This window comes from Arachis stenosperma, chromosome 3, assembly GCF_014773155.1.
Source record: "Arachis stenosperma cultivar V10309 chromosome 3, arast.V10309.gnm1.PFL2, whole genome shotgun sequence".
NCBI lineage: Eukaryota > Viridiplantae > Streptophyta > Magnoliopsida > Fabales > Fabaceae > Arachis > Arachis stenosperma.
The window spans coordinates 866197-880340 of record NC_080379.1 but is presented as its reverse complement, the minus strand read 5'-3'; the positions used below and the strand labels follow the sequence as shown (position 1 = coordinate 880340).

Here is a 14144-nt window from a genome sequence, read left to right as displayed (position 1 = left end):
CGGAGGTTGTGGTGAAGGGAGGTGGTTGTGGCGGTGCTGAGGTGATGGTGATGGAGGTTATGGAGGTTATGATAATGGTGATGGTGAAGAAGATGAAGATGATGATGGTGAATGGTTGGCTCAGATTGGGGGAGAGTTTGGGAGTGCCACGTAGGTTCGTAAAGGCACGAACCAAGCTCAGATTCAAGGCGGGGCACTTTTGTCACACGGATAGTATCTCTCATGGGTACAAGGTTAGTTTCGAGTTATCATGGGTACAAATGTCAGCGTTTTCATCTCTTATAGGTACAAATGGTCATTTATTCTAAAATATAAATTGAGTTATTTAAAAATTAAAAGGTTAAATTGAATTAGAGTTCAAATTACAGAGACTATTTTGAGTATTAACTCAACTAAATTGAAATTACGAATGTAATTTCGTAGATCAATTTGAGTAGTAATTTTCAAAAATTAAATATGTATTATAATGAGCTAATTGCTTTTTGAATAAATATTGAACCCTTTGAAGTTTGAACTTGCAAATCCATATTTTTTTTTTCTTTTAGTCTTATTCGTTTCAATATTTTATTTTAAAACAATTTGCTTCCCGTTGCGCATTTTGGGCTAACTTTTATTACATTTGCGTTTATCTATGATGGACAACAATTCTCCTGGGATAGGCCTAATTCATGTTCTTTTTTGTTCGTGATGAATTGAACATGGGCTCGCCCATAATTCATGGTTCAAAAGTTTTTGTCTTCAGTCCAAACAAATAAATAAATAAATAAATTACTCCTTTTAGGTTGGGTCAGTTCTCTGGCCCAAGGCCAAGTCAAAAAAAAAAATCTCTTTCCAAATTTTTAAAATATATTATTATTATTATTATTATTATTATTATTAGGAAAAGTATAAGGAACCAAAAGCTTATCAGCCAAAAGCTAAACAAAACTACATTAATTCATATTAATAATTAATTAATTTTAAACTTTTTAAATTTAAAATTTAAAAAATTTTAAATTAATTAACTAAACCTAATTAAAACCTATAAAAATCTTCCTCTTTTTTCTCACATTAACTTATCCACCTCCAACAATCACAAATTCGAAAAATATATAAAAGAACATCCATTTAATATGAAAAAGAAACATTCTGATACTTAGTAGAAGAAACATCCATATATATTAATTCGTAGAGATTTTGAATTCATCCAAAGGTATTTGGCTGGGTTTTGGCTGATATGCTTTTGGTTCCCTAGCTTTACTCTTATTATTATTATTATTGTATATAACTTTTCATATTTTCACTATGATTGCAAATCTGAAATCTCCAACAAATGAAGATTGTTATCCTTTTTAACTTAAGAAACAAGTCTTGTATTCAATAAACGTCTCCAGTAAGCATTCTACTGCAAACTATGATTAGAATGTTCATCATTATGCACCATGAATGCTATCATTTGTACTCATATACCAACGGTTATATATATGTTTTCATTATTATTCATTTCCTTGTACACAACTCATATAGCACTTAAGCAAGTGACCCCTCAGAGAAGAAACTTCTTCATTAAGATCACATTTATATGATGATTACTTTTCAGTTGTCAATGTAATCATTATTGAACATTATGGTAGGACAGCTGATCATGGCGTAAGCCACTGGAAGGTACAAATACAGTAACAGAAGCCTCTATTTACTTTTGTCAACAAAATCTCTTGTTATCTGTTACGTGCTTGCTTCAGCCTTATATATAATTTAAGAAGAGTTTCAAGTATATTGAGAATACCGGTGTTTCAGTTATATTAATTAAAATCAACGGTTAAAATAATTGAAATACTGGTATTTTCGATACACTTAAAATTTTTCTATAATTTATATATTTTAAGCATTTTTCTTTTTGACAAATCATGCTATGTATGTGAACTATTTGAATTATTCGTGTGTTACTTTTATTTGTTTGATTAAATAGGAGTGAAGAGTTCGAATCTTATCATATATATACAATAATCAATTCTTAAATAAAATTCAAGGGAAAAAGACAAATAGGTTCCTGACTTTTCAAACTTTTGACAAATACATCCTTGACAAAATTTAAATACAAAAAAGTTCCTGACTTTAACAAACGGAGGACAATTTAGTCCTTCCATCTATTTGCCTCTCATACACCTAACGGAACTAGCTGACGTGGCTGAAACGGTGTTCAAGTGTCCGTTACGGTGCCACGTTGGAAGTGAAAAAAAGTTCGAAGGACAAATAAGTCATTGACGTCATTTTACAAATAAAGTTCGAAGGACAAATAGGTTTTTGAGAATTTTTTTTTCAAAATTAATAAAGTCATTTCCTAAATTCTCTCATCTACCTCTCTCTATTTTTATATTTCTCTCTACTATTTTTACTCTATATATAATTATATTTTATATTAGTAATTTGACAAATCAAAATATGTCATTCGATATTTTTTTACAATTAAAATATTTTAAATGTAAAATTATACACATTAAATTATTTTAAATTTTATATAACGAATGTTAAAATTAATTACTAATAAAAAATTAGACTTTTTCATATAAAAATAATAACTAAAAATCTTATTATTTAATTTTTTATCTGCAGATATCTTTGTCTTCTTAGTCAAAAACTTTTGTCAACTTACGACTTTTTTGTAAAAGTAGTTTGATTTTATAAATTTTTTGTGTCATGCATAATTTATACTGTTAGAACAAAGTGAACTATAATTTAAAAAAAATATATATTCTTGTAATGTTATTATGCATAAAAATACTAGTTCTAATATAATACACAAATGCACTAATGCTAACTTAATACATGAATGATGCACAAATGAACTAATGTTAACTTGATGCATAAATGAACTGATGCTAACTAATGCCACTGGTATGATAAAAACTGAATTAATGCAATTTAACAAATTCTAATATAATACACAAATGCACTAAAACTAAACTAATGCAATTTAAGAAAAAGAGTAGAAACATAACAAGCCCAATTTCTACAATTTTAATACAAATAATTCAAATTGTAGAATAAAACAAGTTAACTAGATTTCAAAATACAAGCATAATTTTATCAGAAATTATTTTTAATATGGAAAGAAAATTGGTGTTTTGGTTGAATATTGACATTTGAAGTGTATTACAGTATTGTGGAAATTATTCAACACGCCCCACGTGTTGCCCAGAATGATGCCACGTGTTCACCACGCCCCCCACGTGTTGCACCACGCTCTCCACGTGTTGACTTCCCACAAAAAAATCCACCCATCTATAATTACACCACATTCTCCCATTTTTAACAAAAATACCAATATTTTTTCCATACAAAAAAAAAATTAGCCTAATTTTATAAACTAAATTCTCATAATAAAAGCATAATAGAAGTATAATGAAAAAAAAAATATTCTCAATGACCTATTTGTCCTTCGAACTTTATTTGTAAAATGACGTCAATGACTTATTTGTCCTTCGAACTTTTTTCTCCTTTCAACGTGGCATCGTAACGGACACCTGTACACCGTTTCAGCCATGTCAGCCAGTTCCGTTAGGTGTATGAGAGGCAAATAGACGGAAGGACTAAATTGTCCTCCGTTTGTTAAAATCAAAGACTTTTTTGTATTTAAATTTTGTTAGGGATGTATTTGTCAAAAATTTGAAAAGTCAGGGACCTATCTGTCTTTTTCCCAAAATTCAATTTTGCGACAAATTAATTTTTAATCTGTCAAATTCAGAAATATCTAACAAAATTATACTATTGTCAATCAATTCATTTGATTAAAGAGAAGTCAAGAGTTCAAATCTTACCATATGCAAAATTTTAAATAAACTCATATTTGCAAGGAATTGATTTTTAACGAGCCGAAATACTTCACAAAATCATGCTATGTTTTGTTTTCCTTTGCATTTGTCAAAGTTGAACAGTAGTTATACACTTTCTTTCATTTCTTTTGGCTTATTGAGTTGTCCTCCAATAAAGTAAACTATTATACTTTGAAAATTGATAAAGAAAAATATATTAATTTTTTGGTCTACATAAAATTAGTGATTAGTGACTTTAATTTTTATAAATATTTTATTAGTCTGAAACACCAAAAAGTTTTAGTAGTAAACAAAATTAGGCTCTATCACCATTTTCATTCTCTTAACCTCCACAAAATTAGGAGCAAAACCATGTCCATTGTCTTGTTTTTATGTAAGAGTTTTTCCTTTCTAGAAAAATATATTTTCTTAAATTGCATCATCCATTCAAAGTTTTAATCTATATTTTTAAAAGTAAGCCTTTAAATTGAACTGTCCCCACCACTTCCCTCCACCCCTCCCCATAAAAATTATAATTTACAATCCATAGAGACACAAATGAATGATATACATATTACATAAGTACATACATCACTTTCACATCACACTTGTGTTATCTGTGTTTGATGAATCCATTTATATAGTACATAGTTCATGCTTTCTATTCTAGCCTCTAACATTAACAATACTATGCAAAAACAGTTATTGTAATTTTGTTATTATTAGTAAAATATAATAATAATAATAAGGTTGGTTGATCATTGATGTGATCAAATTATAGGGGACTGGCCCCCTCAATTTTGGGGTTCTGGAAATTGTGGCATTAGCACATGGAAGCAACATCATTTCCATATTGGTCTTTGGAAAATGGAAAAAGAAAGAACAAACTATTGTAAAGAAAAACAAAAAGAAAAGATAAAATAAAAGCAAATGCATACAAAACTATAATACTGGATGAGGTTTGAGTGTGAGTGTGTGACTACTAAATACTAATATAAGCAAAGTTTATATTTTTATTTAATAGCAAATAAAATATAAACCATGATCGAATAATTTATTTTCTAAGTTTACACAGTACACTGAAGTGGAGCAGTCAGCAGTGTCTTTATAGCATATGAGCTTAAAGCTTTGGTCTTTCTCTTTGCCTTTGAGTGTTTCTCTTTGTCAAAGCTTTCACATTTCACTACTTCTTTGAGCTCAACTCAGCTGAATGCTTAGTTAGATCCAGGTGCTGTTCTTTCTCTCCATTTTTTGTTTTGTTTTGTTCTGTTTTGTTATTTGCACTGAGAGCTTTATTAGCATAAGATTAATGTGGCATCTTTCTGCATTGTTTTGGCTTGATTCTTCAGTTTTAGTATGCAGCATAGGTAAAAGAGGAATCTTTGCATTTTTCTCAGTGCTTTTTGTTCTTTTACATTCTAGGAAGGTGCAAGTTCGGTTCTTTCTTGTTCCCTGTCACCATTTTCTATGGAAAACAAAACATGGGTTTTGTGTTTTGTTTAGTGGAAGGAAAAAACACGCTTTGCTGTCTTGGCTGGAAGCCATGTTTCTCTTCTAAGCTCATCTGGTTCAGAAATGCTTCTGTTTTGTTCTTGTTTTTGTTTTTGTTTTTTCCCATTTTTCTCACACCGCTTCTTCTTCCCTTTTATTTATTTTTTATTTAGCTTTTGGATTTGTTTAAAGATCCTCGCTTTACTTTCTCTGGTCCCTTTAAACTGTTGTGTTCTTACTTGATGAAGAAAAGAGAAAAGACAATGAACCACTTTAGCTGTTTTGTACTTTGTATTTGCCAACTTTGTGTTCTGTATAGTTCTTTTTGGTTGATATATTTTGAGATTTTCAAATTGGTCTTAAATTTTACCACTTTTAACTGAAATGTGTGACTTGCATGACAGGTGGTTGATGAAAGAAATTCTCCATTGATCAGAAAATGTTGAATATATACAAGAAATTTATGTATGCTGCAAATGTAACAACCGGCTTTTACTGAATTTCTATGGTATTTAGACTTTGATTCATGGAAGAAATACAGTCTCAATCGGATGCATATCGGTCTTCTTCATCATCGGCAAGTAGCCCGGCGAGTAGGGTGCCATCAAGTCACTTCTTCTACCTTAGAAAGCCGGGTTCTCTTCGACAACCAATCTCATTTGAGGACTCACCTGAATGGGAAGACACTGATGTTGAAGCTAGAGGTGATGAAGGAGGAGGAGACACTATCAATGTTGCAACCCCGGCTTCACCTTCGCTTTCTAAGCTCAACAGTGGTTCCTTGGCATCTCCATATGGTTCATATATATTGGAGGGTGCAGTTCTTCCTAATAAGATCGTTGGCGCTTCTGTTGTGTGGAGAGATTTGACTGTTACCATAAAGGGAAAAAGGAAGTACTCTGATAATGTTATTAAGAGTTCAACTGGTTATGGCTTACCTGGTACAATGACTGTGATTATGGGACCTGCTAAATCAGGGAAATCGACTTTGTTACGCGCCATTGCAGGTCTTAAAGCAACTTGCTTTATCCTTGCTCAATAATAAGTGTATTTGTATGCTTAAAGCTAAATTGGAAATTATGATCTTCTTTACTTCAGGAAGATTGCATCCTTCAACCAGGACTTATGGTGAAGTGTTTGTGAATGGGGCGAAATCACACTTGTCCTATGGATCATATGTGAGTTCAATATCTCACTACCTGTTTAGTATTGGAATTTTTGTTGTGTTTTGTTTAACACTCCAATGGAGCTTAATTTGCTTAGTTATAATAAACTCATGCTTGAACAGGTTTACATATGAACCAATGAGTTTTGGTTATATGAGAAGCTATTTTCTGAATTGCAGGGTTTTGTGGATAGAAAGACCAATCTGATTGGATCACTCACTGTGAGAGAGTTTCTGTACTATTCAGCTCTGCTTCAACTCCCAGGATTCTTATTTCAGAAAAAGAATGTGGTAGAGGAAGCTATCCAAGCAATGTCTTTAGGTGACTATGCAAATACACTTATTGGTGGACATTGTTATTCAAAGGGCCTCTCCGGCGGCGAGAGAAGACGTGTTAGCATCGCGAGGGAGCTTGTGATGAGACCACAAATCCTGTTTATAGATGAACCTCTTTATTGTCTGGACAGGTGTTCTTCTTGCTATGCTAGATTTCTTTGAAAATCCAATGTCATCAGTTGCTTGATTGCATTTTACACTTTTAGAGGCATCTAGTAATTTTCTTTTTCTTCAGTGTCTCAGCACTTTTGATGATGGTTACATTGAAGAAACTTGCAAGCAGTGGCTGCACTCTTATTTTTACTATTTACCAGAGCAGCACAGAAGTCTTCGGCCTTTTTGATCGAATATGCCTTCTTTCGAATGGAAATACTTTGTTCTTTGGAGAAACATTAGCTTGCTTGCAGGTAAAAGTGACCATGGAAAATGAGTGTGTTGCAGTGTTCTCAATGATCCCTTTTCTGTAATTACTGACTGCTTTATTTACTTTGATGAAGCACTTCTCAAATGCTGGATTTCCCTGCCCTATCATGCAAAGTCCTTCCGATCACTTTCTTCGAGCAATCAATACAGATTTTGACAGGATAATTGCAATGTGTAAAAACTGGCAGGTAAATGTATATGTTTTCTTTTCTTTCTAAAATTACATCATTTTTGTCACAGAGATTTTATGAACATTATATTTATTATAGGATGATAATGGAGACTTTTCTTCGGTCAACATGGACACAGCAGTGGCTATTTGCACACTTGAAGCAACATATAAATCATCAGCAGATGCAGCTGCTGTTGAAAATATGGTTATGAAACTCACAGAGAAGGTATATATTATAATTAACTTTTGCTTGAAGCTGTTGTTCCTTGAGCTGGATTAATCATGATTTATTTTATTGGTTTGATCCACATTATTTCTAAAACAAGAAATCTTGGTTCCCAGGAAGGTCCATCTCTGAAATACAAAGGCAAAGCTAGCACTGCTACTCGCGTAGCAGTCTTGACATGGAGGTCTTTATTGGTTATGTCAAGGGAGTGGAAATATTACTGGATTCGTCTGGTTCTCTGTATGCTTCTTACACTTTGCATTGGTACTATATTTTCCGGCTTGGGGCACTCACTTTCTTCAGTTGGGGTGAGTTCACACTACATGTCAACTGCATTTTATCTTTCAAGTCATGTTTACATCTGCAATTTATGATGCAAATGACTTAACATTCTATCATCTGTTGCATTGCAGACTAGAGTTACAGCAATTTTTGTATTTGTATCATTCTATTCGCTTCTAAGCATTGCCGGCGTGCCTGGACTTATTAAAGAAATCAAGGTAATCATGGATTTTTTTAACAGTTTTGACTCTCTAATCTTTCAAAATGTTGCTGATGATAAGCTGTTTACTCATATTGCAGATGTATGAATGTGAAGAATCTAACCAGCATTCAAGTGCACTAGTATTTTTACTTGGACAATTCTTGTCCAGCATGCCATTCCTTTTCCTCATCTCCATTTCATCAAGTCTAGTTTTCTACTTCCTAGTAGGGCTGAGAGATGAATTCAACTTCTTAATGTACTTTGTGCTCAACATTTTCATGTCTCTTTTAGCAAGTGAAGCACTTATGCTACTTGTTGCTACTTTATGGCAAGATATCTTCTGGAGTTTCTTAACAACTTTGTGCATTCAGGTGAGTCTAGTATTTGGAACAATGTCATATCTAACATTAGTTTTAATAAAATTGCATGCCATTTCAGGTAGTGATGATGCTTTCCGCCGGCTATCTGAGAATCCGAAATGATTTGCCTGGACCAGTGTGGATATATCCAATGTCATATATATCCTTTCATACATACTCTATTCAGGTAAGTTTCAGAAATTTTCTATTTACACTTCCTTGCTTGAATTTTAGTTCAAAAGTACTACCTTGTCAATTTGTTACTTGTTTTTTATGATATCAGAAATCAGTGAAAACAACAAAATCCCATGCCTCTTAAGATTTCAGGAGATAGGATTCATAAAATCCACTATTTCTTTTGTAAAATTCTAAATCATAACATAGATTTAAGTTAAACTAGTTTTCTATAGTCTGCATTAAAGCAATAATTGCAATTTTCTCATTGTAGGGTCTATTGGAGAATGAGTACCTAGGAAGCACCTTTTCAATTGGGGAGGTGAGGACCATATCAGGATTTCAAGCTCTCCAAAACATCTATGACATCTCTTCTGACACCAATTCAAAGTGGTCAAATTTGCTGGTTTTGTTTCTCATGGCAGTTGTTTATCGTTTTCTTGTGTTCATTTTATTATGCAGAAAATCATCTCTGCTTATTAGTTGTAGGTGTCAAAGAGTAGGTACAGAATTTACTAGTTGATTTGGCTTACTTGCATAGTTGCATTGTACAATTAAATTCTTTTTTATCTATTTTGCATTTCCTATATCAGTTTTGAGTTCATCATGAATTTTTGTAGCTGGATATGTCTCTTAAAATTCTTGGTCATTATTTAAATGTATCTCATTCTCAATCCACAATTGACCTACCTTGAGCTTAGGTAATGCTATGCATGATAATAAGGTATACACTAACCTCCCCTGAAATTCAATGCTTTTTATTTAATGCTTCATCGTTTCAAGGATCATTTAGTAAGCATTAGCTTGTTTTCTTCAAGTCGAAAATGACTCACAACATCAAATACCAAATAGCAGATGAGCTTTGATTCTTTTTCTCAGAAATTTCTCTCATATTCATAGAGAATCCAACATCAGCAAAATTAGTTTGGCCAAAAATGTCATGTACGTGGTTTTAATAAGATATTAAGCCGAAATACATATACCATTATTTCACGGTTCAAAACATAATCGTTTGATTATTTAAGCTCACGAAATTATTATCAAAGTAACCACCACTATGAATTTAAAAATGCCCTCAAACAAAAATCAAAATTGTCTATAAAGAATGGGAAGACAAGAGTAGGGGTATGGTGTAATTGAAAAGCTAAGCATGGTTTTTTGGCTGAACAAAACATTAAATAACATTAGTAAATGTATAAGTCATCATATTCATGCTTTCCTTCCTCGGAACTGTTTCCCTGCACGCTGATTGTTTTTCTTCTTCTCTAGGTGAGATTTTGCAACCTTTTCTCTCTTTGCAACCACTGGCATTTTCTTCTTGCGTTCCTTCTGACGGTTGCTGAGTCCACCCGTCTGTTTGAAATGAACAATAAAAACAAAACTTAGTTAAATGCAATCAAAATCATTTAACATAAATTTTTCCCTTTTAAACTTACTCCGAATTCACACATAACCTGGATAGTTTATTCTTTCTTTAAAAAAAGTTATGGAATCAACTACCAAGTTTAAGATATGCATATTTGATTAAAATTCATTGCATTTCAAAAGTCCAAAAAAAAATTTACAAGAATGAACTGCTAACATACCTTTTTCTGATTTGCAGCTTTTCTAGGAAGGTATTTTCCTCTATCCTCCCTTCCTGCTTTAGCCAATGCAGACCTTTCTTCCTTGCTCCACCTTCGCTTTACATGAACCTAGAAGGTGCATGAATAATTTCAATCGGAGGGTAGTATGAAATTTAAAAAAACCACCACATAAACACCATCTCATTTAGTTATAGTTGCGTTTTTCTCTTTTTGCATAGATTGCAGATAGATATCATCCAGATACCAATTTACACAACCTAAAGTACTTACTTCAAACATTGCGCTGTCTACTCGCTTCAAACTTAGTTGATCAGAATTTGGAACTTGGAAATCAGCAAACTTTCTTTTCTTTGCTGAGTCGTTCTTTCTTCTATTCATACCTACACTTTCATCATCACCAGAAGTGTGCACATCATCATCATCTTCCTGTTCGGAAACTTCAATATGCCAGCCTCGATCTTTCTTAACTAACAGTGAAGGGTTAAGCTGCAAAACCAACATTATGAATTAAATTGTGTAGACATATGGTACCTTCCTTACCAACATGCACAAAAAGAAAGGAGCAAAGAGGATAATCACCTCCCTGAATAAGCCAATCAGAGATCGAGCTGCTACTGAAACTGCCTTCTCACGATCTTTTTTATACAAAGCAAGGTCTCGTAGTAAGTCTTCATTCATTAACTACATTCCAAAATCCATAATAAAAGTAGGAACTTAACAATGCACAGGACATTGGTAATAGAAGTTCAAGAGTAGAGGGGGCATTCTCCAATTCCAAGGTCAGAGTATGCAACAATCCAGCTAAAAGAGTTATTACTGTGAAACTAAAAATGAAGGAGCACGTGTAGGAATTGAACCCAAGGCCAGTTAGCCAACACTGTATGATTCCCACTAGTTAAGACAATGCTCATTGCTAGTAAAGTTATTAAAATGCATATATGCACAAATAGGAGGATTATGAAGTAGTACCAATGGCATCCGCATGCATATTTCCCTGACTGCAGTTAGTCCAACAGTGATAGCCTTAAAATATCAATGAGATTCATAAAAATATCAAAGTTCAGTGCCTGGACCATGGAAATAAAAATATCTACCAATATTAAACATTAAGCAAACCAAAAAGGATCACCTCAGGACGAGCGCGACCATGTATAAACTCAGTTACTATTTGCTTGAACAAGGGCTGAACATCATTAGGAGGAACCTGGATTCAGATACAGCTCATGTGAGATAGATAGGATATAAAATAACATAAGGGAACAACCTAGAATAAATGATAAACCTACAAAATAATCAAATTCTGATTTGGAAAAAAAAAAAAGAAAGAATAAGAAGAGACGAATCAAAACAGTTTGATTAAGAAAAATCACAAGCATACTGTACCTTGTCATGGCAAGCCTGAACCACTACAGCAAACAAATTCGTAATGTCCAGTTGACGGGGCTGATCACATAGTGAGAAGGGTCACACTTCGGTACATACACATACCAAATTTCACCAAATTTTCAAATACAATACCTGAATATATTTCTGAAGAAATGGATAGAAGTCTGACAAAATTAACCGGTGAACCCCAACAGTTCGAGCAATCAATTTCAACATCATCATCTTAACCTAACATATTAATTGTCAAAACCAGTAAATATATAATCTTGCATAACCATAACACAAAGAAAAGTTATATATGATCAGTTACAACGTTAAAGAAAGCTTTTTTTCCCTTTTAATTAGAATATGCACCTTAAATATTTCATTACATTTGCGACAACGTGACAATAGCTTCTCAGCAAAACCCTGCACAGGCCATGTGCAATAGTGTTCTTGATCAAACAAACCAAAATCCAAATCCAAACGCTCTCTTATCTCTTATATCTACAATGGCGAAACAAAATTTTATGAACCTGTGCATCATTCAGATGGTTAAGTGGTGAATAATAACTGTTATTGTTCCTCTCAGTCGACAGGCGTTGCTTTCTTTTCATCCTGCGCATGACACGTTCTAGTTTGGCTTTCTTTTTCTTTTTGCTAGCTGCTGTTCCTTGGTGGTGTGCCTGAAATTTGTAATAATGACCATAAATTATAAATTATAGAAAGTGCCAAGTTCAGCAATTACTTTCAAAAACAAGCTTCAATTTGCATGCAACTATGCATGTACAAAGGCACCTAACAATCGTATCGCCAACATTTTCCTATCAACTTACCTATACAGTTTTCTAGTATGCTTCAGAAACATGTATATGAAAGCAGCCAATTAAACAAATAAAATAAAATAAAAAATGCACTGATGCTATCAATCAACCTCACCTTATAAATTGTCTCCTTACTAAGGATGACTTGAGGGGATTCCTTGGTTTCATCTTCGATATCTGACTCATCACTGTCGCTATCATTTTCAATCTTCTCATAATCTAGTAGAAGCAATAAAGCTGCTCTCATGATCCTAATAACACCAAAAACTATCTTTAAGCCAAGATCATAATTTCAAAACAGTCACCCAACCACAAGATATAAAGGGGAAAATAAAAACCTCGATGCTGGATGGAAACAAGCAGTGCAAATTGCATTAGCTGTTCTCTCGTCAAACCAATATTTTTTTCTGTGAAGTTCACACAGTGTGACCAATGCTGTCTTAGCCCGCACTTCATCCTCTTCCTTTTGAAAAAACGACAAAGACAAAGACACAAACATTCATTCAAATTGTTCAACAAGCATAATCAAGCTAGGAAACCACAAAGCTAGCATAACCAAAAGGTTCAACTCCCATTAAATGAAACCTGCAGCATTGAAAACAAGACATTTTGCAGAGCACGGTTCTTCGCTTCGTTCTTATGCTTCTGGTTCATGCGTTTAATACTGTGAATAACGTGATCAAATGCCAGCTTCTTCAACGTCCTGTCACCTAAGGTTTGAAGCTCCATGAACAACGACAGAGTTTCACCAATATCAAGAATCTGCCAAAATTCAAATGAAAAAATCACTACAACATCACATTTTTCAGAATTTATACAGTTCCATTGTTTCCGTATCTTGTAGTCAACTGACTCTAACTCGAATCAGATTAGTTGCGAAATTCGAAAATTGAAACCTTCCGATTGACGAGGAGAATTAAAGCTTGGGCGAGGCGGCAACGGAGACCCGACGGGAGATGGCGAGCGGCGCAACGGATCAAAGTGGCGAGTTTTGCGGGGAAATTGGCGAGGTGTTCCGGGTAGAGAGGGGTGACGTGTGCGAGGAGCATTGCCCTATCGCCGAGGTATTTGGCGAGGGTGGGATCACTGCCGATGCCGGCGATGGAGGCGAAGTTCTTGGCAGCTTTCTGCTCGAAAACCTCAAGGGAGGAATTGAACTGTCTCTGGAGGGCGTCGAGTTGCGATAAGTAACTCTCCGGGTCACATTTCATCTTCGATTGGAGTGTTGAAAGGCTCAGCTTCTCGGATCTCCGACCAGACGACAGGAAATGCTCCGCCACAGGCGCAGCGGAGGAGGCGCCGTGGCCGTGAGAAGACATATGGAAAGGATTGGCGGTTGGAGGAGTTGGTTCGGTGTTTGTTTTCTACTTTTCTGTAAATGAGGAACAATGAGTTTCAAAATCCCAGTAAAACTGTAAAACCCTAATATTTTAATTTTTTTTTCCTTACCTGCGGTATCTTCTCGTGTGTTTAAGTAGAGTTGACACACGACTAATTTAAACTCATTTTGATATTTACCGTTAAATCACGCTAGCTAGTCAAGTATGTTTCAGAGACATCAGTCCATAATTTATTGAACTGTAAACAAGCCCATAAAAAAATCCACACAATTTTTTTGCATTAACTAGCCCATACACTACTTTCGTGGGTCTTGACACCCCTATACCAATCACAAAAGCAAAAGATTATATGACGTTTAGGCAGTCTCACTTTAGAGACTACAACTAGAATTAGAAGAAAGACATTAG

General features: G+C 34.0%; 2 protein-coding genes across 2 annotated transcripts; one reads left to right on the top strand and one right to left on the bottom strand.

Moving 5' to 3' along the window:
* Positions 1–4880: 4880 nt before the first annotated feature.
* Positions 4881–9347, top strand: LOC130969433 (ABC transporter G family member 3-like). The gene is made up of 12 exons (XM_057895152.1): positions 4881–5019; positions 5687–6289; positions 6381–6460; positions 6628–6914; positions 7019–7190; positions 7281–7394; positions 7476–7604; positions 7721–7912; positions 8018–8104; positions 8187–8459; positions 8527–8634; positions 8896–9347. The coding sequence occupies exons 2-12, from the start codon at positions 5809–5811 to the stop codon at positions 9142–9144; spliced, it is 2172 nt and encodes a 723-aa protein (XP_057751135.1). The 5' UTR covers positions 4881–5019; positions 5687–5808; the 3' UTR covers positions 9145–9347.
* Positions 9348–9559: 212 nt separating this feature from the next.
* On the bottom strand, positions 9560–13791 carry LOC130966467 (uncharacterized). The gene is made up of 14 exons (XM_057891280.1): positions 13293–13791; positions 12982–13158; positions 12735–12859; positions 12512–12647; positions 12109–12258; positions 11948–12001; positions 11726–11821; positions 11591–11650; positions 11337–11411; positions 11177–11230; positions 10787–10888; positions 10478–10693; positions 10208–10315; positions 9560–9974 (listed from the first exon to the last, which is right to left on the bottom strand). Exons 1-14 carry the CDS (start codon positions 13713–13715, stop codon positions 9831–9833), a joined length of 1920 nt encoding a protein of 639 aa, XP_057747263.1. The 5' UTR covers positions 13716–13791; the 3' UTR covers positions 9560–9830.
* Positions 13792–14144: the final 353 nt, after the last annotated feature.